This window comes from Cyclopterus lumpus, chromosome 12, assembly GCF_009769545.1.
Source record: "Cyclopterus lumpus isolate fCycLum1 chromosome 12, fCycLum1.pri, whole genome shotgun sequence".
NCBI classification, from domain to species: Eukaryota; Metazoa; Chordata; class Actinopteri; order Perciformes; family Cyclopteridae; genus Cyclopterus; species Cyclopterus lumpus.
The window spans coordinates 833467-861221 of NC_046977.1; the positions used below are offsets into that span (position 1 = coordinate 833467).

The window sequence follows — 27755 nt, forward strand, 5'->3', positions numbered from 1 at the left end:
TTTTATTGTTTTTTGCTCATATGTAGGTTTATGTCAAATGTGAAGTAATTAATTACTCACCAAGCTGGTAATGGTATTAATACCAGAATTATGTTCATATGAACCCCACTATAAAAAAAGTCCAATAAATCAACTTGAATATTTTGTAGAATACAATCTACGTTCTACGCGTTCTATCATAATTCATCTGCTGGCCGCTTGCATCCAATCAGAATCCCCGGTGTCGGCATATCAGGCTGCAAAGGCCACCGGCCACAGACCGGTCCTTCTAGGCCACGGACCCACCAACACTCAATCTGGCACTCTGCATGCGGTCCCCATAATCCACTTAGCTCTCCTGCAGCATGCTAGCAGAGTGACCTCTCAAAACATGGGACTCCTACAAGCTTCAGAGAAGTGTTCCTATATTTATGTATTTGTGGTCTGACCTTTAAATAAAGAATCCCGTCTTTCTTACACAACCCTGTTTTGGCTGGAGGCCCGAGGCCGGAGGCTGGAGGCCTGAGGCTGGAGGCCCGAGGCTGGAGGCCCGAGGCTGGAGGCCCAAGGCTGGAGGCCTGAGGCTGGAGGCTGGAGGCCCGAGGCTGGAGGCCTGAGGCTGGAGGCCCGAGGCTGGAGGGCCGAGGCTGGAGGCCCGAGGCTGGAGGCCTGAGGCCGGAGGCCCGAGGCTGGAGGCCCGAGGATGGAGGCTGGAGGCCCGAGGCCAGAGGCTGGAGGCCCGAGGATGGAGGCTGGAGGCCCGAGGCCGGAGGCTGGAGGCCCGAGGCCGGAGGCTGGAGGCCCGAGGCCAGAGGCTGGAGGCCTGAGGATGGAGGCTGGAGGCCCGAGGCCAGAGGCTGGAGGCCAGAGGCTTGAGGCTCGAGGCCCGAAGCTGGAGGCCCGAAGCTGGAGGCCCGCTCGGTCCACGGGCTCAATACTTTGGTCCAGAAAGAAATAACTCAACAACAATCTGCCGTTACATTCGGTCCGGACCTTCACGGTCCCCCAGAGTCCAAACAGGCTCAGCTGATCCTTTCACTTTAAAACCGGCGCCAGCGGCACGTTGAAGACATTTCAACATCTGTTTTGATGAATTGATACAGAATCCAAAAGTCTCAAGAAGATTGAAATGTGTGGTTTTGAGTCAAATGAGATTTAGATCCCTTAATGTCTTCAAATATATGCATTAACATTCACTCCCATCAGTGTCAGCTGGACTTTGTGTTAAGTGCTAATTAATTAGCAAAAGGCTAGCACACTAACATGCTAAACTAAGATCAGCATGTTAGCGTGCTGATCCTAGTCACTGCAGACTGGTTTGAACTAGTTCCCCTTTGTTCCGCTCTATTCCACCATCATTTTAGGGTCAGTTAAGTGTAAATTGGACTCCTTCGCTCCACCTATTTTCTACTCTTGGTGACTTTGAGTCATTCCACTCGTGTACATTTCACATCACTCTGTTCGAGACCATCTGCTAAATGTATAAAATGTAAATGGGATGCATCTGCACTTGTACATGACAGCGAGCGCACGGGGGAGCTGGCTCAGCACGACGTTCGTATCCGTGACAGCCGTCCTGGATGCTCTGTACTCGGCGGACTCTCCATATATATTGTAACAAGGAACAAGTCAGGCAACGGGAGCTGCGTCGCTGCAGAGGAAAACAAACATCCCGACATCCGTCCTCATGCGCACGCTTTGGTTCTCCAGAGAGACACCAGTTCACAGTAAAGGAAGGCAGAAGAAGCACACACTCATAGACTGACGGCGCCTGACTACCTGACAACGAAGGAGCGCCGCGCCGCGAGGTCACGGTCGAGCCCGGGTCGGGGTGAAAGGTCAGCGGAGAGGGAGGCTCCGGAGCCCCGGAGGAGCAAGGTGACGTGGTCGGGGAGCAGCTCGGCGGTCTCAGAGGTGAAGGTGATGGAGAGGAGCTGGCCGTAGCTGTAGACTTGATGACCCAGGAACTTCTCTGTGGGCGATCAGAGGAGGATGTTAGAGAGCCGAGTCAGCAGCAGCCGACTCACACAGCACGTTTTCATCTTATTCAGAAATCATCTGCCCCTCTTTCAGCCTGTGTGTGTGTGTGTGTGTGTGTGTGTGTGAGTGTGTTTGTATAGAAGTCTATGCTTCATGTGTTAAAGCTGCATTCTCTCTCCTGACCACCAGGGGGCGACTCCTCTGGTTGTATAGAAGTCTGATCAGAACATGAGCCCACTTCTCAGTATTTGGTAAATTAAGTCACATTTAGAGTCAAACAGACCATAACGGTGCGACACTTTGACCCTTTTCAGTGTTCATGAAAGTCCATTCTAACATTTTGGTCGCCCAAATGCAGCGTTTTACGAACAAAACCGAACAGTTTGCTGAACTCGAGGCTTCGACCCGTATCCCACAAACCAACGGGTGAGCCGGTCCTGGTCCCAGGTGCCGGTCCTGGACCCTGGTCTGGTTCTGTGTGGTTCGGTTGTGTCTACCCCGGCTTTAAATAAAAGTGATTTCTCCCCTGGCGCCTGCACCTGCTCCACTCTCAAGCGACGCTACCGGCTCTCTGTTCTCTCTAATAAGCTGCAAGCTTTCACAAATAACAAAGCAAACTCAGAAAGCTTTTGTCATATTCTTACGGAGAGTAAAACACCCGCTGCCTTCCAGCCGTCACTTTGAGCAATTCCTTTTTAATGAGAGGACGCGTGAAGGAGGCACAGCACGCGGCGCTGTCTGTATTTACCATCAGAGCTTCAGTATTTATAAGAAATGAAACACAAGCTGGGAGGAAAGGCTTCTGGAGCCATCGTTCATGTCAATCAATAGAAAATAGATCATCACAGCCAATCAGGAGCAGCTTGAGAACCACCAGTCTGAAGAGTCCTTTCAGGATCAATATATATATATATATATATATACACACAAACCAGACCTCTAATAGATCAATACTCCTAATAATAATAATAATAATAATAATAATACCATTTATGTATTGTCTGAGCTCCATAGAGCACACCTTTTGTGCGATCCACCTGTGGTCATTTTAATAAAATGTGAACACGATCTGGACACTCTCTATTAGATGTAATATATAATACATTTAGTAAATAAAGCACTTGCTGCCCTCGACAGATGATCATCGATGCATTAAGCCTCAGCAGAGAAGAGGCGATTAGCGATATTAGGAAGAGATGCACTATAATAATGAGTAATACAGGAAACTGGTGTTCACAGAGAATACAAGTCAACAGATATTACTTCTGAAATGATTAATAGGAAATATATACTGCGCACAGCAGTGGGCAATGAGGCCGGTAATGCTGTTGTGTGACTGAGCTCACACTCTTCATAAGTGCTCCCTTATGGTTGTGAGTGGTTATGGTTCTGCTGTGGTTCCTTATGTGAGGGGGAACCACAGCATAATTACTCATAACCCTAACAGAGCATTCAAGTAATGAATCTCTATCACATAAACCAATGAGAGGATTAATCATGTGCAAGCGTGATCTGCCGTCTGCGCATTGGATTTATATTCATTATTCTACCTCACATTGACAAAGTGGAGAGTATTACAATATGGTATTTAAATAAAATCTAAATACCACCGCACATGAACTGCATATGAGGACATATACGTTTCTTTTGTAACATTCAATTCAATTCAGTTTATTTGGTATAGCCCAATATCACAACCTCCCCTCAGAGGGCTTTACAATCTGTACACATACGACATCCCTGACCTTTGACCTCACATCGAATCAGGAAAAACTTATGATGAACACTAGATGTCATGTGACCAGATGGACAATAGATGTCATGTGACCAGAGGTACAATATATGTCATGTGACCAGATGAACACTAGATGTCATGTGACCAGATGAACAATATATGTCATGTGACCAGATGAACACTAGATGTCATGTGACCGGATGAACACTAGATGTCATGTGACCAGATGAACACTAGATGTCATGTGACCAGATGAACACTAGATGTCATGTGACCAGATGAACACTAGATGTCATGTGACCAGATGAACACTAGATGTCATGTGACCAGATGAACACTAGATGTCATGTGACCAGATGAACAATAGATGTCATGTGACCAGATGAACACTAGATGTCATGTGACCAGATGAACACTAGATGTCATGTGACCAGATGAACACTAGATGTCATGTGACCAGAGGTACAATAGATGTCATGTGACCAGATGAACACTAGATGTCATGTGACCAGAGGTACAATAGATGTCATGTGACCAGATGAACACTAGATGTCATGTGACCAGAGGTACAATAGATATCATGTGACCGGATGAACACTAGATGTCATGTGACCAGATGAACACTAGATGTCATGTGACCAGATGAACACTAGATGTCATGTGACCGGATGAACACTAGATGTCATGTGACCAGATGAACACTAGATGTCATGTGACCAGAGGTACAATAGATGTCATGTGACCGGATGAACACTAGATGTCATGTGACCAGATGAACACTAGATGTCATGTGACCAGATGAACACTAGATGTCATGTGACCAGATGAACACTAGATGTCATGTGACCAGATGAACACTAGATGTCATGTGACCAGATGAACAATAGATGTCATGTGACCAGATGAACACTAGATGTCATGTGACCAGATGGACAATAGATGTCATGTGACCGGATGAACAATAGATGTCATGTGACCAGATGAACAATAGATGTCATGTGACCAGATGAACAATAGATGTCATGTGACCAGATGAACACTAGATGTCATGTGACCAGATGAACACTAGATGTCATGTGACCAGATGAACACTAGATGTCATGTGACCAGATGAACAGCATTACAGAGTAACATAAACACATTACATGCACAAAACAAAGCAACATTTGAGCGCTCCTCAAAATGTCCAGTTATTTCTTAAAGCAAAAGAAATCCCTACGTTTTAAAATGTTTTAAACATGTATTAAATTCTAGTTTAAATTTAATTAAATTTGAATGCATCACGATAGCGAGAATTGACCTTCTGACCAATACTCATTTGTACTGAATTGAGCTTGAACACATCATAATGTAACTCAATGAGCTGGTGGTCCAGACGCTGTGGAGACAGGCACACATTGAACGCCCCGAGGAGACCGTCAGCTGATCCCTCTCAGACACACGTGGAACGTGAGGTGGCGTTGTGGGGTCCGACATGAAGGAGGGTGCAGGAGGTTTATGATGCCGTTGTTGGAGCGAACAGCTTCACGGCTTCACGGCCTCAGAGCGCTCAAACAAAGTGCTGCACGGAGCGCCTGGAACACCTAGAAGGTCTGAAGCATCTCAAGGGTCCTCAGCCAGAACCGATCCAACCTTGGAATTGGCAGGAGAAGCAGTGATTGGTCAAGTGTTTGATTCTCTCTGCCCGAAAAGATTGTGCTCAGGAGACGCAGGGTTCTCAGAGAGCGATGGGTTCTCAGACTTCTCAGGGTTCTCAGATAGCGATGGGTTCTCAGACTTCTCAGGGTTCTCAAAGAGCGATGGGTTCTCAGACTTCTCAGGGTTCTCAAAGAGCGATGGGTTCTCAGACTTCTCAGGGTTCTCAAAGAGCGATGGGTTCTCAGACTTCTCAGGGTTCTCAAAGAGCGATGGGTTCTCAGACTTCTCAGGGTTCTCAAAGAGCGATGGGTTCTCAGACTTCTCAGGGTTCTCAAAGAGCGATGGGTTCTCAGACTTCTCAGGGTTCTCAAAGAGCGATGGGTTCTCAGACTTCTCAGGGTTCTCAAAGAGCGATGGGTTCTCAGACTTCTCAGGGTTCTCAGAGAGCGATGGGTTCTCAGACTTCTCAGGGTTCTCAGAGAGCGATGGGGGGCAGTGGGATGCAGCCAGGAGGAGGCCGTAATGGAAGGCTTCACACTGGGCTGAGTGAGGCCGTCTGGAACCCTTCCACAGCTCCATGTGGTCAGACAGCTGAGTTAAAGCATCCTTTACTTGACCACCAAGCACTCCTTCACCTTCTGGGTTACTTTCCCTCTGCTACTGTCTCAGTACCCCCCGTTTGTGTTCTTTCTACTTCCTCTTTCTATCGCTCCACTCATTTGTTCCCTCTCCTGTTGTCTTAGTTTTCAGGTGAGAGGCCCGGTCCACATGCATTCTGGGTGCAGGTGGGGCTCGTGTGAGAGCAGCTCTCGTGCCTTCTAGCAGAGGCTTCATTTAAATTCTTTGTTTTCCCTTCTCCACGACCCCCTGCTGCTCCGGGCTTAGCGGGTCGGCCTGTGCTGCAGACATGAAGAGGGTGAGCATCGCCAGATGGCTGTAAGGACTCCCGTCAGATGATCTCCCCTTCAGCTCAGCCAACAGAGCCACAGTGACTGCCTCCAGCAGCACGGAGTAGTTGTTTAGAGACCTTCTTCATGATCGTCCTGGCAGTTGCGCTCAAGTGTTCACCGAGGGCGACTGGAGATGTCCAATCAGGAGGACGAGTGGCTCTGGACCGAGTCCCCGAGTGTCCACATGCACATTCACAAGTTGTGTACTGGTGGGGAAAGGAAGGAAAGAAGTCGAGTGTTTTTATGCGCTGGAAAAGAAACAACCAGTGACATCCGGACTGAGTCGGTCATTTGGGGTGAAGAAAGGAAAGAAAGAAGGTGTACGTGCCTCATCGTCACTGGAGTTCACTAGAACATCTTCCTTTTACATGGTCTCAAACTCTCCCTGTCTGGTCCAACAACTCCTACTGAGGGACTATCTGTGACCTCTGCAGCCTCGGCTGGTATTTCTGGATCCCCAAAGCTCCCGTTGTCTCCAAGAACTCCACAAGAAGAGCCTCTGATGGAGTCCTGTCCCCCTGTGTGACAGCTGGAGAACAAGACGAGCACGTTCACGGGAATCACAGACATTGCGTTCGCGTGATGTTTCGAGGCGCCGTTGTCACTCAGAATTATCTCCAGTGGAGGGATTTCAGCACGAATACAAATTAAAAGTTGAAAGAGCAGAGACGGTGGCGGAGAGAGACTCTGCTATAATCTATAAAGTAAATGTACACATAAACAAAAAGGGGGAGGACATGAGATCATTAATAAGGATGGCGAAGCAAGAGATTTGTGCATTTATTATGTGGAGAAACAACATAAACAAGCGCTGCAGGAAGCAGATAAGCAGGCTGCCACAAAGCTGCTCTCGGCCAGTCGGGCCACTAAGCTGTGAGTTGTGGCCTCCAGAGACGTCACGATGGACGTGTGAAGAAGAAAGACGCTTTGAAAGACACTATTACTATGTACATTTATAATTACACATATCTATATCTTTTTATATATAGAGATATAAACATCTCTCTCTCTCTCTCTCTCTCTCTCTCTCTCTCTCTCTCTCTATATATATATATATATATATATATATATATATATATATATATATATACATATATATATATATATATATATATATATATATATATATATATATATATACACACACACACACACAAACACCACACACACTCAATCAGACTTAAACACCATACATGTCTTACGGACGCTCATAACGTCCTCATAAGGACAACATGAGCGTCCTCATAAGGACGACATGAGCGTCCTCATAAGGACAACATAAGCGTCCGCATAAGGACATCATAAGGACATCATGAGCGTCCTCATAAGGACAACATGAGCGTCCTCACAAGGACATCATGAGCGTCCTCATAAGGACAACATGAGCGTCCTCATAAGGACAACATGAGCGTCCTCATAAGGACATCATAAGGACATCATGAGCGTCCTCATAAGGACAACATGAGCGTCCTCACAAGGACATCATGAGCGTCCTCATAAGGACAACATGAGCGTCCTCATAAGGACAACATCAGCGTCCTCATAAGGACAACATGAGCGTCCTCATAAGGACATCATAAGGACATCATGAGCGTCCTCATAAGGACAACATGAGCGTCCACACAAGGACATCATGAGCGTCCTCATAAGGACAACATGAGCGTCCTCATAAGGACAACATGAGCGTCCTCATAAGGACAACATCAGCGTCCTCATAAGGACGACATGAGCGTCCTCATAAGGACAACATGAGCGTCCTCATAAGGACAACATGAGCGTCCTCACAAGGACATCATGAGCGTCCTCATAAGGACAACATGAGCGTCCTCATAAGGACATCATGAGCGTCCTCATAAGGACAACATGAGCGTCCTCACAAGGCCATCATGAGCGTCCTCATAAGGACAACATGAGCGTCCTCATAAGGACAACATGAGCGTCCTCATAAGGACAACATCAGCGTCCTCATAAGGACGACATGAGCGTCCTCATAAGGACAACATGAGCGTCCTCATAAGGACATCATGAGCATCCTCATAAGGACAACATGAGCGTCCTCATAAGGACATCATGAGCGTCCTCATAAGGACAACATGAGCGTCCTCATTAGGACATCATGAGCGTCCTCATAAGGACAACATGAGCGTCCTCATAAGGACATCATGAGCATCCTCACAAGGACATCATGAGCATCCTCATAAGGACAACATGAGCGTCCTCATAAGGACATCATGAGCGTCCTCATAAGGACAACATGAGCGTCCTCATAAGGACAACATGAGCATCCTCATAAGGACAACATGAGCGTCCTCATAAGGACAACATGAGCAACCTCATAAGGACGACATGAGCGTCCTCATAAGGACATCATGAGCGTCCTCATAAGGACATCATGAGCGTCCTCATAAGGACAACATGAGCGTCCTCATGAGGACATCATGAGGACATCATGAGCGTCCTCATAAGGACGACATGAGCGTCCTCATAAGGACAACATGAGCGTCCTCATGTTGTCCTCATGAGGACAACATGAGCGTCCTCATGAGGACATCATGAGCGTCCTCATGAGGACATCATGAGCGTCCTCATGAGGACAACATGAGCGTCCTCATGAGGACATCATTAGCGTCCTCATGAGGACATCATGAGCGTCCTCATGAGGACATCATGAGCGTCCTCATGAGGACAACATGAGCGTCCTCATAAGGACATCATGAGCGTCCTCATAAGGACAACATGAGCGTCCTCATAAGGACAACATGAGCGTCCTCACAAGGACATCATGAGCGTCCTCATAAGGACAACATGAGCGTCCTCATAAGGACATCATGAGCGTCCTCATAAGGACAACATGAGCGTCCTCACAAGGACAACATGAGCGTCCTCATAAGGACAACATGAGCGTCCTCATAAGGACAACATGAGCGTCCTCATAAGGACAACATCAGCGTCCTCATAAGGACGACATGAGCGTCCTCATAAGGACAACATGAGCGTCCTCATAAGGACATCATGAGCATCCTCATAAGGACAACATGAGCGTCCTCATAAGGACATCATGAGCGTCCTCATAAGGACAACATGAGCGTCCTCATTAGGACATCATGAGCGTCCTCATAAGGACAACATGAGCGTCCTCATAAGGACATCATGAGCATCCTCACAAGGACATCATGAGCCTCCTCATAAGGACAACATGAGCGTCCTCATAAGGACATCATGAGCGTCCTCATAAGGACAACATGAGCGTCCTCATAAGGACAACATGAGCATCCTCATAAGGACAACATGAGCGTCCTCATAAGGACAACATGAGCAACCTCATAAGGACGACATGAGCGTCCTCATAAGGACATCATGAGCGTCCTCATAAGGACATCATGAGCGTCCTCATAAGGACAACATGAGCGTCCTCATGAGGACATCATGAGGACATCATGAGCGTCCTCATGAGGACATCATGAGCGTCCTCATAAGGACATCATGAGCGTCCTCATAAGGACATCATGAGCGTCCTCATGAGGACAACATGAGCGTCCTCATGAGGACATCATGAGCGTCCTCATGAGGACATCATGAGCGTCCTCATGAGGACAACATGAGCGTCCTCATAAGGACAACATGAGCGTCCTCATAAGGACAACATGAGCGTCCTCATAAGGACAACATGAGCGTCCTCATGAGGACAACATGAGCGTCCTCATGAGGACATCATGAGCGTCCTCATAAGGACATCATGAGCGTCCTCATGAGGACAACATGAGCGTCCTCATAAGGACAACATGAGCGTCCTCATAAGGACAACATGAGCGTCCTCATAAGGACAACATGAGCGTCCTCATGAGGACAACATGAGCGTCCTCATGAGGACATCATGAGCGTCCTCATAAGGACATCATGAGCGTCCTCACAAGGACATCATGAGCGTCCTCATGAGGACAACATGAGCGTCCTCATGAGGACATCATGAGCGTCCTCATGAGGACATCATGAGCGTCCTCATGAGGACAACATGAGCGTCCTCATGAGGACATCATGAGCGTCCTCATGAGGACATCATGAGCGTCCTCATGAGGACAACATGAGCGTCCTCATAAGGACATCATGAGCGTCCTCATAAGGACATCATGAGCGTCCTCATAAGGACAACATGAGCGTCCTCACAAGGACATCATGAGCGTCCTCATAAGGACAACATGAGCGTCCTCATAAGGACATCATAAGGACATCATGAGCGTCCTCATAAGGACAACATGAGCGTCCTCATAAGGACATCATAAGGACATCATGAGCGTCCTCATAAGGACATCATGAGCATCCTAATAAGGACAACATGAGCGTCCTCATAAGGACGACATGAGCGTCCTCATAAGGACGACATGAGCGTCCTCATAAGGACATCATGAGCGTCCTCATAAGGACATCATGAGGACATCATGAGCGTCCTCATAAGGACATCATGAGCGTCCTCATAAGGACATCATGAGCGTCCTCATAAGGACAACATGAGCGTCCTCACAAGGCCATCATGAGCGTCCTCATAAGGACATCATGAGCGTCCTCATAAGGACATCATGAGGACATCATGAGCGTCCTCATAAGGACATCATGAGCGTCCTCATAAGGACATCATGAGCGTCCTCATAAGGACGACATGAGCGTCCTCATAAGGACATCATGAGCGTCCTCATAAGGACATCATGAGGACATCATGAGCGTCCTCATAAGGACATCATGAGCATCCTCATAAGGACATCATGAGCGTCCTCATAAGGACGACATGAGCGTCCTCATAAGGACGACATGAGCGTCCTCATAAGGACATCATGAGCGTCCTCATAAGGACATCATGAGGACATCATGAGCGTCCTCATAAGGACAACATGAGCGTCCTCATAAGGACATCATAAGGACATCATGAGCGTCCTCATAAGGACATCATGAGGACATCATGAGCGTCCTCATAAGGACAACATGAGCGTCCTCATAAGGACATCATAAGGACATCATGAGCGTCCTCATAAGGACATCATGAGCGTCCTCATAAGGACGTTACTCCTGACCACCAGGCTTTGTCGCGTCTCGCTGTAAGCGCTTCATCTTCTCTAAAAAAAGACGCCTCTAAATGGAGTCGTTCTCTGTGATCGCCCGTTTTGGGCATTAAACCTCCGGGATGCGGAGTTAATGGGATTGCGGCTGCTCTCCTTTTGGCGCTGGACCGCGTGGCGGCTGGAGGGGGCTGTGCATTGATGCCTGGAACCGACTTAGCGGAGACAAGAAGGAGCCAAAGCCAATTTTCACTTTGTTGCTTCTCCAGCGCGGCCAAGACATCCAATTCCATCAGGCCTGTGCTGCCGGCTGATGGAAACGGGCCCTAAGTCCTGTAGCCGGGCCAGCTTAGTCCCTTATCTTCTAATGGCTCTGATAGCGGAGTGGAGGAAACGGTGTCAGAATAACTGCGGCCGCCCCGCTGCCAGAGAACCTGATTAATCTCCCTGAGGAACAACAGGAACCAGCTATGGCTATTACAAATGCTCCAGCAACACTAATATCATTTACATATTCGCTAGAAGAGCAACAACTGGAGGATTTATGACCCAATATCGTGAATGTCAACAACACTAAAGCTGCTTCCTGTTGACCGGGCCTGAGGCAGTGATCTGTCTTCACGGAGGAACTCACCGGGGGCTTTGTAGAAGCCGATGTCTTCCTCGGTGAGAGGAAGCAGGAAGACTTCCCCTTCCTTCCACAGCAGGGGGTACTCCTGCCCCCCGGAGAACTCTCCCAGCCAGCCGTCCTGATCTGAAAGACATGAATCAGAGATATGCTACACGCTCGCCAAGAGTTTAAACATTTGAGTTCTTAGCAGAGATCAGATTATGTTCCTATTAGTTTTATTCTATCTGTGAGAAAGAACAACAACAACAACAGTACACAGTGGCCCGAGGCATCAACACACACACACACACACACACACAAGCTGCATATACAAGCAAAACACGTTGGAGATTGTGTACAATAATATATGAATCAACGCTTTCCTTTTCTTCGATGTGTTTTCTTCTTTGTTTAGTTATGCTGCATAAAGATATGTTGTCAAATTGATTTAGTAATTAGTTGTAAGTGGATGCGCAGAAAGAAAGTCGCTGATAAATAAAACACACAATAAAACGCATGGTTGCTCTGGTTCGTTTTAGCTTGGTAACCACGACACCCCACAGGAACAAGAGGAGCTCGTTAGCGATACCTTCGATGAAGTCAGAAGTGATGCCGACAGCAGTGTGCTGATTGGACGAGGAGCAGGCCAGCGAGTGGCCGAAGCAGAAACACGCTTGGCATCCGGCCGGGTTCACTCGTTGTAGGTCGAAAAAACCTGGCTTGCATCTGTAGTCACACACAGACACACACACACACACGTACCCTCATGCATTAAAAAGTAATTAACATTGACATGCTGCACACGCGCCTCGTTGCAGCTATTCCCCACATGTTATTCTCACTCATCTCTTCAGGTTGTTCTCAGTGCAGTCGGCTGTGCTGGTTGAGGCTGCAGAGTTAAGGAGGAAGAGCACCTGAGTGGAGAGGCAATGACCTCCAGACTATAGCTGGCATACAGGGAGGGGGGGCAGGAACACCAGCCACTCCACATGTCACATGACAGGAACACCAGCCACTCCACATGACAGGAACACCAGCCACTCCACATGACAGGAACACCAGCCACTCCACATGTCACATGACAGGAACACCAGCCACTCCACATGACAGGAACACCAGCCACTCCACATGTCACATGACAGGAACACCAGCCACTCCACATGTCACATGACAGGAACACCAGCCACTCCACATGACAGGAACACCAGCCACTCCACATGTCACATGACAGGAACACCAGCCACTCCACATGACAGGAACACCAGCCACTCCACATGACAGGAACACCAGCCACTCCACATGTCACATGACAGGAACACCAGCCACTCCACATGTCACATGACAGGAACACCAGCCACTCCACATGTCACATGACAGGAACACCAGCCACTCCACATGACAGGAACACCAGCCACTCCACATGACAGGAACACCAGCCACTCCACATGTCACATGACAGGAACACCAGCGACTCCACATGACAGGAACACCAGTCACTCCATATGTCACATGACAGGAACACCAGCCACTCCACATGACAGGAACACCAGTCACTCCATATGTCACATGACAGGAACACCAGCCACTCCACATGACAGGAACACCAGCCACTCCACATGTCACATGACAGGAACACCAGCCACTCCACATGACAGGAACACCAGCCACTCCATATGTCACATGACAGGAACACCAGCCACTCCACATGTCACATGACAGGAACACCAGCCACTCCACATGACAGGAACACCAGCCACTCCATATGTCACATGTCACATGACAGGAACACCAGCCACTCCATATGTCACATGACAGGAACACCAGCCACTCCATATGTCACATGACAGGAACACCAGCCACTCCACATGACAGGAACACCAGCCACTCCATATGACAGGAACACCAGCCACTCCACATGTCACATGACAGGAACACCAGCCACTCCACATGACAGGAACACCAGCCACTCCATATGTCACATGACAGGAACACCAGCCACTCCACATGACAGGAACACCAGCCACTCCATATGACAGGAACACCAGCCACTCCACATGTCACATGACAGGAACACCAGCCACTCCACATGTCACATGACAGGAACACCAGCCACTCCACATGACAGGAACACCAGCCACTCCATATGTCACATGACAGGAACACCAGCCACTCCACATGTCACATGACAGGAACACCAGCCACTCCACATGACAGGAACACCAGCCACTCCATATGTCACATGTCACATGACAGGAACACCAGCCACTCCATATGTCACATGACAGGAACACCAGCCACTCCATATGTCACATGACAGGAACACCAGCCACTCCACATGACAGGAACACCAGCCACTCCATATGACAGGAACACCAGCCACTCCACATGTCACATGACAGGAACACCAGCCACTCCACATGTCACATGACAGGAACACCAGCCACTCCACATGACAGGAACACCAGCCACTCCATATGACAGGAACACCAGCCACTCCACATGTCACATGACAGGAACACCAGTCACTCCACATGTCACATGACAGGAACACCAGCACAAACAAAGTCCACAGAGTGTTTCAGTAGTTTGGGGCTTGTGTGTGTTGCTAATGTCACGGTGAGGTTATTGGTTCAGAGCGGGTTATTGACATGTTGTAACAGTCATGTTCAAATAAAACATGGAGACATGTTTAGACAGATTATTAACCTTTTAGTGTACTGAAGGAAAATATTGCATAAATATATATATTTCCCTCCTCCCACTACTGTCAGATCTAGGAGTGACAATGTTCAGACATTATTACAAACAGTACATTCTGTACATGAGCGGACGGCTAGTCGGGTGTACAGCTGCACTGTGGAGGACTTCAGCCGTTGCCTCGGTAACCGTGGGCGTGTGCACGTACCTGTCGCAGCTCTGCCCCTCCACGTTGGGCTTACAGCGACAGCCTCCATCCACAGGAGAGCAGTCGTCCACGCTCCCCCCGGGGTCACAGTCACACGGCCTACGGGCAACAAGCGACGCACAGGTGAAGGAATCGAACCCACGGCACCGAACACACCAACCATTTAGAAGATTATTCTCTCTTTCCACATCACAGATGGTCAGCTACCCGCCACACAGCGGGGTGCCTTGCTCAACAGCATGGGTGCTTGTCTTGGGCCTCGACCCTGGCCCTCCAGGATAACTCGTCCTCCTCTTGTGAGTGTGTTTTTGTCTCCGCTGCTCTCGTTACGAAGGCGGTGCGGGGGGTCAGCGGTGACCTGGGTGACCCCGACATGCGTCTGATCGCCTTCATTGATCGATGGTTTGAAACCGTAACATTTAATCTATTTTTGTTAATGAGGCGCTATTACAAATAATTCAATTATCCCGAGGCGAGCCGGCTCCACTCGTCTCTGCTTCAGCGGTCTGAATAATTCACACCTCGGATTGTGCTGCTTGAACCACAGAACAGTGTGTGTGTGTGTGTGTGTGTGTGTGTCATTATGTCAGTGAGGATAATCCAAACCCAAAGTCAGTTGTAAAATTATTGTTCACTTGTAATTTATGAATTTGTTATTGCCAAATCTTTATATATTCAGAAGAGCCTCCCTCTAAACCTCCATTAACTGAATATTATAACCATAAGCTGCTGCACATCCGGGCTGCAGCTTCCTCCAGATATGAAGCAACATTAGCATTCATTTGAAGTTGTGTTTTTTACACCTGCCTAATATTTACTTTGGTCTCATGTTCTATTTATGACCTCATACGCAGCACGCTGACAGTTTGTAGATCAACCTGGAGGTCTGCAGCTCGTTGGGAACGTTCAGCTTGGAGAACTTATCGGTAGTTCTCAACTGGACGAGAACAATATGTTGTTCATGAAAGCAGAACAATGAACACTTTTCTTGAAGACGCGCGCGTGTGTGCGCGTGTGTGTGCGTGTGTGTGTGCGTGCGCGTGTGTGTGCGCGTGTGTGTGCGTGCGTGTGTGTGTGCGTGTGTGTGTGCGTGCGTGTGTGTGTGCGTGTGCATGTGTGCGTGTGTGTGTGTGTGTGTATGCGTGTGTGTGCGTGTGTGCGTGTGTGTGTGTGTGTGTGCGTGTGCGTGTGCGTGTGTGTGTGTGCGTGTGTGTGTGTGCGTGTGTGTGCGTGCAGGATTTATCTGGATCCCAGCTAATAAGATCCAGCTCAGTCTGTTTAGTGTCTTAAACAGAAGTCTTTGCACTAATGTCACTAATCCAACAATAACAACATGTATTCATGTTGTTATTGTTATTATTGTATTTATGCCCAGGCTATGAAGTGGTGGCCAATGATGGCGACCTGGAAACCTGACTTTAGCTCTGCTGTGAGTCATCACTTTAATTTCCACGCCCGTAGTTCAGTCACAAGAAGGAGGACTACGTCCTCGTGATGTTGTGCAACAACGTCAACACCAAGCAGCCATTGGTATCAATATGAATACATAACACATATATATATATATATATATATATATACATAATATGAACACATGCACCATCACATATATTACATGCATGCTCACATGCATGAATACTTAGAAGGAAAGCTCTCAGGTCATCAGAATGCATGCAGCGGGTCAGTGAATCATGAAGCAAAGCATCATGGGTAAATCGGGCTCACATCTTACGGATGAAAGCTGCCCATCTTACGATCAATTAAACAACGAAGAGATCCAAAATAAAGAAATATATACTTTGGTGTTTGTTCTTAGGGGCGTGGCCTCAATGATAGAGAACCAGTGATCAGCTGTCAATCAAAACACACCGTGACCAATCGGTGAAGAGTTTGTCTCCAAACAGCATTTTCTTTAAATTAATAGAATCATATATTGACGACTCGCTAAAATAAACAAATAAATAAACAAATAAATAAATATCTCTCTCCTCACTAAAGCCTCGTGCACTCCCCTCGTGCACTCCCCTCCCCTAACTAAAGCCTTGTGCACTCCCCTCGTGCACTCCCCTCCCCTCACTAAAGCCTTGTGCACTCCCCTCGTGCACTCCCCTCCCCTCACTAAAGCCTCGTGCACTCCCCTCGTGCACTCCCCTCCCCTCACTAAAGCCCCGTGCACTAACCTCGTGCACTCCCCTCCCCTCACTAAAGCCTTGTGCACTCCCCTCGTGCACTCCCCTCCCCTCACTAAAGCCTTGTGCACTCCCCTCGTGCACTCCCCTCCCCTCACTAAAGCCCCGTGCACTAACCTCGTGCACTCCCCTCCCCTCACTAAAGCCTCGTGCACTCCCCTCCCCTCACTAAAGCCCCGTACACTAACCTCGTGCACTCCCCTCCCCTCACTAAAGCCTTGTGCACTAACCTCGTGCACTCCCCTCCCCTCACTAAAGCCTTGTGCACTAACCTCGTGCACTCCCCTCCCCTCACTAAAGCCCCGTGCACTAACCTCGTGCACTCCCCTCCCCTCACTAAAGCCCCGTGCACTAACCTTGTGCACTCCCCTGCCCTCACTACAGCCCCGTGCACTAACCTCGTGCACTCCCCTCCCCTCACTAAAGCCTTGTGCACTAACCTCGTGCACTCCCCTCCCCTCACTAAAGCCTTGTGCACTAACCTCGTGCACTCCCCTCCCCTCACTAAAGCCCCGTGCACTAACCTCGTGCACTCCCCTCCCCTCACTAAAGCCTTGTGCACTAACCTTGTGCACTCCCCTCCCCTCACTAAAGCCTCGTGCACTAACCTCGTGCACTCCCCTCCCCTCACTAAAGCCTCGTGCACTCCCCTCCCCTCACTAAAGCCCCGTACACTAACCTCGTGCACTCCCCTCCCCTCACTAAAGCCTTGTGCACTAACCTTGTGCACTCCCCTCCCCTCACTAAAGCCCCGTACACTAACCTCGTGCACTCCCCTCCCCTCACTAAAGCCTCGTGCACTCCCCTCCCCTCACTAAAGCCTTGTGCACTAACCTCGTGCACTCCCCTCCCCTCACTAAAGCCCCCGTGCACTAACCTTGTGCACTCCCCTGCCCTCACTAAAGCCCCGTGCACTAACCTCGTGCACTCCCCTCCCCTCACTAAAGCCCCGTGCACTAACCTCGTGCACTCCCCTGTCTTTGAAGAGAAGCAGGTTCTGAGGCTACGTTCGTCCTCGGGGGGTTCGGCCGCGGCTGAAATGTTTCTCTGAAGTTTCTGCAGGCAGCCGGGCTCGATCCGGTCGCCATGGCAACAGGTGGAGGAGACCACACGGTCTCAGGCTTGGTTCTTAGGGGTCCCTTTTTCTCCCGGTGCACCGTTGGCAGGAGGAGGGATGCATGACAAGAGTAATCTATGACCATCGTATTGAAAATGTTTTCATTGTCCTTTAAATGACTTATTTCTTAAACCTCCGACAGCCGACTGCTTTGGGCTGTAAACGCTGACATATTAATACGTCCTGCAGACGTTAAACAGCAGCCTTCATTTGGAGTCATGTTTCAGGCCACTTGTTGAATACAAGTCCAATAATTAATCTCTGCCCCGTTTCCGTCTCCAGCTAACGGAAACTTCTCTGGATGTGTTTAAGCGTACGGGAGAACTACGGTGGCTGTGAAGGGCCTTTTCTACACTTTGTCTAAAGTAACAAAAACACACTTATTGTCAGGTATTATACGTATTCATATTGTATTTCTTCCAAAAAGATCCCTCTAAATGCGACACACTGGTTCTTTAACAAAAATAAAATAATATATATATATATTTTATTATATATAATAATAAAAGTACGTGTGCTTCACAAAATGCAGTATGGAAACATAAGGATGGTCAGATGGTGTGAGCATGATGATTTGCAGAAATCTTGATTTAAATTGAAAGCAGCCTTTTCTTGTGCTTCATGAGTTCATGTCTGCATGCAGAACATGATGTTATTATGGGATGCTTTGAGCAGTTTGATAGCGTACGGAACATCCTGGTCGCCGCTGATAAGAAGCTCCCGAATTCACAGCGCTGTCAACGAGAGAAACGAGAGAAACGAGAGAAACGAGAGAAACGAGGAGCCTCTTGATGGCTCGGGGAGTTCAACGCTATGACTGCGAAGTGTGTGTGTGTGTGTGTGTGTGTGACATCAGAGTGTAACATCAGTGTGTGTGTGTGTGTGTGTGTGTGTGTGACATCAGTGTGTAACATCAGTGTGTGTGTGTGTGTGTGTGTGACATCAGTGTGTAACATCAGTGTGTGTGTGTGTGTGTGTGTGACATCAGTGTGTAACATCAGTGTGTGTGTGTGTGTGTGACATCAGTGTGTAACATCAGTGTGTGTGTGTGTGTGACATCAGTGTGTAACATCAGTGTGTGTGTGTGTGTGTGACATCAGTGTGTGCCATCAGTGTGTGTGTGTGACATCAGTGTGACATCAGTGTGTGTGTGTGACATCAGTGTGTGTGTGTGTGTGTGACATCAGTGTGTGTGTGACATCAGTGTGTGTGTGTGACATCAGTGTGTGTGTGTGTGTGTGTGTGTGTCTTCAGGCTGTCTGCATGCTGCTCACCTGCAGCCGCCGTGGCCGAGCGAGTGGAATCCGGCCCGACACGTGTCACACGTCTCCCCCGTCACGCCGACACGACACACACACCTTCCTCCTGCATCGCACTGCAGCCCCACTGAACCTGGGGGGGGGGGGGGGGGGGGGGGGGGGGGACGAGGAAAGCACCTCATAATCCATAAATTACATGAAAGGGATCGATGAGTCACGGAGACTGAAGACTTCTTATTGAATTCTGCAGCTGACTTTAGTTAATGGAGAGAAGAGACCAGCTGGGTGCTGTGGACACGAGACAACCTCTGATCAATATAACGACTCATCTGACATCCAGGACATATATTATATATATAAACTCTGAGCAATCATCTGACATGTGGAGGAGCAGATCGCTGATGTTTTGTCCTGGTTCATCTCTCCGTACCCTGATGGAGCATCAATTGATCAATTCACAACCTCATGGATTTATGTAACGAGTGTCCACATGAAGCAGAAAGCCTAGTTGAGTCGTGATGGGTTAGTGTAATATTCAGCTTGCTTATGGGCCTAATTGTGCTAACGCAGCATTCCAGTCTCACCATAATTACATTTTCTCATGCCAGAGAAAACAAAAAGAGTGAGTAATGATATTTGTATGGATTATAATAGGGGGGTTAGGTTATTATTGGGTGTTGTGTCTGCAGCTCACCGTTGACGTTGCAGTTGCATGGCCGGCAGGGCTCCTCCGCAGACCCCCTGTGGTGGTTCTCCCTGCAGCGCTCACAATGGGGCCCGGCGGTGTGGTCTCTGCAGCTCACACAGCGCCCCCCACTGCCGGTGCTGCGGTACTGCTCCATGTCGAACTCACACTCCTCTGACCGCCCGCTGCAGTTGCACTCTGTGGGTGAGAGAGAGAGAGAGAGAGAGAGAGAGAGAGAGAGGTGAGAAGAGGAGTCACAGGGAGGAGAAGTGGGCGAGGGAGGCAACAAGGTGACAAGAGAGAAGACGGGAATGGATGCAGAAAGAGACGGATATGTGTGTGAGAGATTATGAGTTGTTATGAGGATTGGATCATAATTCAGAGGCTGGCTGCTAATCTCATTTCACACCAGCCTAATGAGGAGCCAATCGGTTGTCAGGGGGCACTTAGATACCAGTAATGCATGTTTACACAGAGCTGATAGCAGCATCACAGCATCACAGCCCTCCTCAGTTCACCCTGAGGGGGTTCAGGGCCATTTTATCATCAATCAAGCTCTCTGTTGTGGCTGCAATAAACCATATGAATATTCCCTCCTGTTCATATGTACCTGTTCATATATACTCATATGTACCTGTTCATATGTACCTGTTCATATATACTCATATGTACCTGTTCATATATACTCATATGTACCTGTTCATATATGTACCCGTTCATATGTACCTGTTCATATATACTCATATGTACCTGTTCATATGTACCTGTTCATATATACTCATATGTACCTGTTCATATGTACCTGTTCATATATACTCATATGTACCTGTTCATATGTACCTGTTCATATATACTCATATGTACCTGTTCATATGTACCTGTTCATATATACTCATATGTACCTGTTCAAATATATCAGCTTTGGCTTTGTGGTGAAAAAACCCTGTAAAAGGTTTTAATGAAGATTTAATAAAGATTTCTATGTTTCATTTGGATCTCAATAATGTTTAATTGGTTAAACCAGACACCAGTTTGTTGGGGACATAACAACATACGCATGTAAACAACATGTAAAGAAACAACATATGCACCTCAAATAAACCCTGAAGCGATCATGTAGAGCAGAACACATGTAACACCAACAACAACAACAACAACAACAACAACAACAACAACAACAACAGGGATGCTCGGTGGTCTTCACTCCTTTCATAAACCAGATCCCTCCCATTGTCACACAACAGCAACCACAGACGTACACACTGTTGTTGAGCAGAGGAAATCAACACAACAACAACCACAGACGTACACACTGTTGTTGAGCAGAGGAAATCAACACAACAACAACCACAGACGTACACACTGTTGTTGAGCAGAGGAAATCAACACAACAACCACAGACGTACACACTGTTGTTGAGCAGAGGAAATCAACACAACAACCACAGACGTACACACTGTTGTTGAGCAGAGGAAATCAACACAACAACAACCACAGACGTACACACTGTTGTTGAGCAGAGGAAATCAACACAACAACAACCACAGACGTACACACTGTTGTTGAGCAGAGGAAATCAACACAACAACCACAGACGTACACACTGTTGTTGAGCAGAGGAAATCAACACAACAACCACAGACGTACACACTGTTGTTGAGCAGAGGAAATCAACACAACAACCACAGACGTACACACTGTTTCTCTATCTCCTGTACCTTTAAGAGCACACAAAAACTCTTATTTTATCAACTTGCTCGTGGTATCGTCCTCCACCAAGTGTTGGTGCTGTAACACTTGTCAGCTTCAATCTGTTATGAGATGTTTGTTTAAAGATGTCTTTGTGCTATGAAGTAGAACTACTGTTGTCCAGTGGCACTTTACATCCACGTCTAACTTCATCATGGTAAACCTATGAGACATCTGTCATTACTTATGATTATTGAGGTATGGCCAAAAAACACGTTTCACAAGGTCACAGTGACCTTGACCTTTGACCGTTGACCACCAAGTTATAGATGTGTAGTGGATGATGAGGTATAGAGGTGTAGTGGATGATGAGGTATAGAGGTGTAGTAGTTGATGAGGTATAGAGGTGTAGTGGATGATGAGGTATAGAGGTGTAGTGGATGATGAGGTATAGAGGTGTAGTGGATGATGAGGTATAGAGGTGTAGTGGATGATGAGGTATAGAGGTGTAGTGGATGATGAGGTATAGAGGTGTAGTGGTTGATGAGGTATAGAGGTGTAGTGGATGATGAGGTATAGAGGTGTAGTGGATGATGAGGTATAGAGGTGTAGTGGATGATGAGGTATAGAGGTGTAGTGGTTGATGAGGTATAGAGGTGTAGTGGATGATGAGGTATAGAGGTGTAGTGGATGATGAGGTATAGAGGTGTAGTGGATGATGAGGTATAGAGGTGTAGTGGATGATGAGGTATAGAGGTGTAGTAGTTGATGAGGTATAGAGGTGTAGTGGATGATGAGGTATAGAGGTGTAGTGGATGATGAGGTATAGAGGTGTAGTGGTTGATGAGGTATAGAGGTGTAGTGGATGATGAGGTATAGAGGTGTAGTGGATGATGAGGTATAGAGGTGTAGTGGATGATGAGGTATAGAGGTGTAGTGGATGATGAGGTATGATGAGGTATAGAGGTGTAGTGGTTGATGAGGTATAGAGGTGTAATGGATGATGAGGTATAGATGTGTAGTGGTTGATGAGGTATAGAGGTGTAGTGGATGATGAGGTATAGAGGTGTAGTGGATGATGAGGTATAGATGTGTAGTGGATGATGAGGTATAGAGGTGTAGTGGATGATGAGGTATAGAGGTGTAGTGGATGATGAGGTATAGAGGTGTAGTGGATGATGAGGTATAGAGGTGTAGTGGTTGATGAGGTATAGAGGTGTAGTGGATGATGAGGTATAGAGGTGTAGTGGATGATGAGGTATAGAGGTGTAGAGGTGTAGTGGATGATGAGGTATAGAGGTGTAGTGGATGATGAGGTATAGAGGTGTAGTGGATGATGAGGTATAGAGGTGTAGTGGATGATGAGGTATAGAGGTGTAGTGGATGATGAGGTATAGAGGTGTAGTGGTTGATGAGGTATAGAGGTGTAGTGGATGATGAGGTATAGAGGTGTAGTGGATGATGAGGTATAGAGGTGTAGTGGTTGATGAGGTATAGAGGTGTAGTGGTTGATGAGGTATAGAGGTGTAGTGGATGATGAGGTATAGAGGTGTAGTGGATGATGAGGTATAGAGGTGTAGTGGATGATGAGGTATAGAGGTGTAGTGGTTGATGAGGTATAGAGGTGTAGTGGTTGATGAGGTATAGAGGTGTAGTGGATGATGAGGTATAGAGGTGTAGTGGTTGATGAGGTATAGAGGTGTAGTGGTTGATGAGGTATAGAGGTGTAGTGGATGATGAAGCACTTTTCCTGATTGGATTATGACATGTTTGCAATGTGCGTCGGCCATCTTGGAGCAGCGAGGCGTGGTTTCCAGAGCCTAAAGGAATCCACCCACTCACATCACCTGCATGAGATGCAAATCACCGTCTTATTGTCTTCTGCCCTTTGATATTAATGTGTTCTTGGTATCGCTGCAGAGTGCGTCGCCTCCCCTTCGGGTACAATCGTTCCTCATTTTTACATCTAATTTGCTGGACGAATGAGATGTCGGACGGCCCAGGAGAGGTGGTAATGAACCGGCCTGTGAGGGATGGAGCTGCAGAGATATCTGTGAGACCTTTAGTGTTCTGGTACACACACATTAGACCTCCCTGACACACACACGGTGGGCCTGTCACCTTTGTGCGTGGGTTAGCACGATGACGTCTTCATCAGGTCTTACAAAGAATGCGCCCAGTTGTCCATCAACACTGTTTAGGTCCTCATACTTCCCTCCATAGAATGTGTACGTGTCTTTAATAAAGAGGCAACCTGCCTGGTCTGTTCTGGGAGGACATCTTCACAGCTGCTGTTTCCCCACAAAGTCACCTAGAAAACAGCCATGAACGGATTTCTGGAAAGTTGCATTGTATAGAAATAAAAAATAAACTCTCTGGGTATATATAGTATATATATATAGTTCTGGTGGCATTTCGGCAACATGCTTTCTACCTACCTGCTGTTTGATTGTCTGTAAATGAGTACAGTGTTCTGTAGAAAGATACGCTTATTTTTATTACTAAATTAAAGATAATAAATTCACAAAACAAACACAAAAGCCAAAACATAGACGAACTTTAAAGCTCAAATCATACATGTCACAGTAGGAATACTACAAGGAGGCTTAGAGGATAACAATCTGCAGTATTATGACTACATTTGATATCACGCAGCCTTCAACCTTTCATCCGAGGAAACATTTAAAGTCTCTTCGTGCTGGAAGTCGACGACGACTTCAAACAAACAACAGAATGAAGACGCGGTGCAACCTGCTCGGAGGCGGAGCATCTGGATGATAACGACATCACATGTCACCCCAATATGCACACAACATAAACACACACATAACCAGCCCTCTGCATATCTATCCACACCTATTTTAAGAGCACACAGCAAAGCATCCCAAAACAAATCATCCGTCCAATATCCAGCTTTGATAAACAACCTTGACTGATAGTGAAATTCACAATAAAACATATTCACATAACACTGAAGCACTTTAAAAGCCCCCTGAAGCTTCCATTTACCACCTGCTACTCCTATTTACTAGTCAATAACAAAAGATAGCGGTAACAACCAGTCTTCTGTTTGCTCTTTGGAACACGTTCTGAATCTGGAGCTTTAAATGTCCTGGAACCAGTTTGAGAAACATAACCACACAACTCCAACTCTAATGTTTAGTGGCCCGGAGACAGAACAAACGGTTATAGAACAGGAATAAAAAGGACCATAATGCATCAGTGAGGCGCGTTGGTATTGTTTCACAGTGTGTGGGAGGAATACGCTAATGGGCCTAATTGACCAAAGCATGAGACACTCACTCTCCATCGAGGGTCACCTCCAGGTCACTTTAGCGTGTTTGAGTCGTGGTGCTCGTTCTACTGGATGAACGTTGGTGGTTCTATCTGGTTCTGACATGCACGGCCTTTGAGAAACGTGCACTGTTCTCCAGCAGAGAACCACGGCCTCAGACTGGGATATATTGACTGCTTCACAATCGGCTGCAAACCGCCCCAGTGCATGCTGGGGGATCATATTCTGAAGGAGCCAATAGGAAGACACATCAAGGATGCAATTCCGAGGGCCCCAAACTGAACACTCGATCCTCCACGAGCAACCACTAAAGAATAATAACCAAGAAGTAGAACAACAATGTCAGAGCCTTTCCCTTTTCACGGTGATTCCTCAAGGGTCAGTGAATCCCTCTTGGTCTGGCCCCGCCCCCTGAGACCACTTTGCCTTGGGAGGCCCTACCAGGAGCTCTGGCCCCGACAACACAGCTCAGGGTCACCTGGGCAGCCCACCCCCTTTCACCAGGTGACGGTGGTGATTCATTGGAGCGGTTGGAGAAACGTGATGCTCACTTCATAATATATGCGTATATACGGTATGTAGAAATATCTAAACAAGAGATTAACGCACATTTAAAAAAAGCTGTCTGCATCTGGATTTTCCAGGATGCTCGTATGTGATGAAGAGGAGGGGCAGTTGAAGAGTTAAATGGTGAAACAACACAATGAAGTAAAGTATTAACTGTGTCTGTTATGATGTAAAGTTCAGGCTGTTATCATAATTATGCTTTTGTTGCATGGTTTTTGGGCCCCAAAAGGTCACGAGTCAGTTTACTCTGTGTGCTAAAAGATGATTTGTTGACATTTTTGTGAGTTTTGTAGGTTATTTATTTGTTATTGTAAATAACCAACTGCAATAATCAGAGTCGATGTTGCAAAGTGTTTGTGAATTAGTGGCTGCAGCATAAACATAACTATATCGCTGCCAGGCTCTGTTGTTGTTGTTGTTGTTTTGTCAGTTGTTCCTGCTCTGTGCATGGGTATAAGGTTATCATAACAATGATAACGCTGATATTACATTATTTAATGCTTGATAGTTCTACTTTTTGTGTATACTATATTGGTATTTAGAAAAAAGTTAAATCCACAGTTGAATACACATGAGCTTTGAGTGATGATAACAGGTTCAATAACTTATAATAGAATAATAAATGTAAAATCATGTTAACTCACTAATCTATAGCAAGTATTCAAAGCAGGATTAGCATTAAATAGGTGAAGGCATAAGCCTTATGCTAATCACTGGTCTTAAGTTATAGATCTTCCTGTTAATCTTTATAGATTGTTATGGATTCTTCCACATCAAACAGGTGCTAGAGTAAACAATGGCACACGGGTTATGTAAACAACAACAATAATGCATTAACACAGATTGAAGAGCAGACTAGGTACATCCTGGTTCATGTATTCATAAAGTTCTCCTTACAGAAGCATCCTGGTTCATGTATTCATAAAGTTCTCCTCACAGAAGCATCCTGGTTCATGTATTCATAGAGTTCTCCTCACAGAAGCATCCTGGTTCATGTATTCATAAAGTTCTCCTCACAAAAGCATCCTGGTTCATGTATTCATAAAGTTCTCCTTACAGAAGCATCCGTGGTTCATGTATTCATAAAGTTCTCCTCACAAAAGCATCCTGGTTCATGTATTCATAAAGTTCTCCTTACAGAAGCATCCGTGGTTCATGTATTCATAAAGTTCTCCTCACAAAAGCATCCTGGTTCATGTATTCATAAAGTTCTCATTACAGAAGCATCCTGGTTCATGTATTCATAAAGTTCTCCTCACCAGAAGCATCCTGGTTCATGTATTCATAAAGTTCTCCTCACAAAAGCATCCTGGTTCATGTATTCATAAAGTTCTCCTTACAGAAGCATCCGTGGTTCATGTATTCATAAAGTTCTCCTCACAAAAGCATCCTGGTTCATGTATTCATAAAGTTCTCATTACAGAAGCATCCTGGTTCATGTATTCATAAAGTTCTCCTCACCAGAAGCATCCTGGTTCATGTATTCATAAAGTTCTCCTCACATAAGCATCCTGGTTCATGTATTCATAAAGTTCTCCTTACAGAAGCTTTCTGGTTCATGTATTCATAAAGTTCTCCTTACAGAAGCTTTCTGGTTCATGTATTCATAAAGTTCTCCTCACAGAAGCATCCTGGTTCATGTATTCATAAAGTTCTCCTCACAGAAGCATCCTGGTTCATGTATTCATAAAGTTCTCCTTACAGAAGCATCCTGGTTCATGTATTCATAAAGTTCTCCTCACAGAAGCATCCTGGTTCATGTATTCATAAAGTTCTCCTCACAGAAGCATCCTGGTTCATGTATTCATAGAGTTCTCCTCACAGAAGCATCCTGGTTCATGTATTCATAGAGTTCTCCTCACAGAAGCATCCTGGTTCATGTATTCATAAAGTTCTCCTCACAAAAGCATCCTGGTTCATGTATTCATAAAGTTCTCATTACAGAAGCATCCTGGTTCATGTATTCATAAAGTTCTCCTCACCAGAAGCATCCTGGTTCATGTATTCATAAAGTTCTCCTCACAGAAGCATCCTGGTTCATGTATTCATAAAGTTCTCCTTACAGAAGCTTTCTGGTTCATGTATTCATAAAGTTCTCCTCACAGAAGC

At 46.7% G+C, this 27755-nt stretch overlaps 1 protein-coding gene across 1 annotated transcript in view; it reads right to left on the reverse strand.

The window, feature by feature from the left end:
* The window catches only part of lamc3 (laminin, gamma 3), a 110699-nt gene that overhangs the window by 46406 nt on the left and 36538 nt on the right, over positions 1 to 27755 (reverse strand). The window contains exons 5-10 of the mRNA XM_034546962.1: positions 20105 to 20293; positions 19426 to 19543; positions 14846 to 14944; positions 12530 to 12666; positions 11965 to 12084; positions 1759 to 1951 (exon numbers count right to left, since the gene is read on the reverse strand). Coding sequence (XP_034402853.1) covers positions 1759 to 1951; positions 11965 to 12084; positions 12530 to 12666; positions 14846 to 14944; positions 19426 to 19543; positions 20105 to 20293 — 856 coding nt within the window. The remainder of the gene's footprint in view (positions 1 to 1758; positions 1952 to 11964; positions 12085 to 12529; positions 12667 to 14845; positions 14945 to 19425; positions 19544 to 20104; positions 20294 to 27755) is intronic.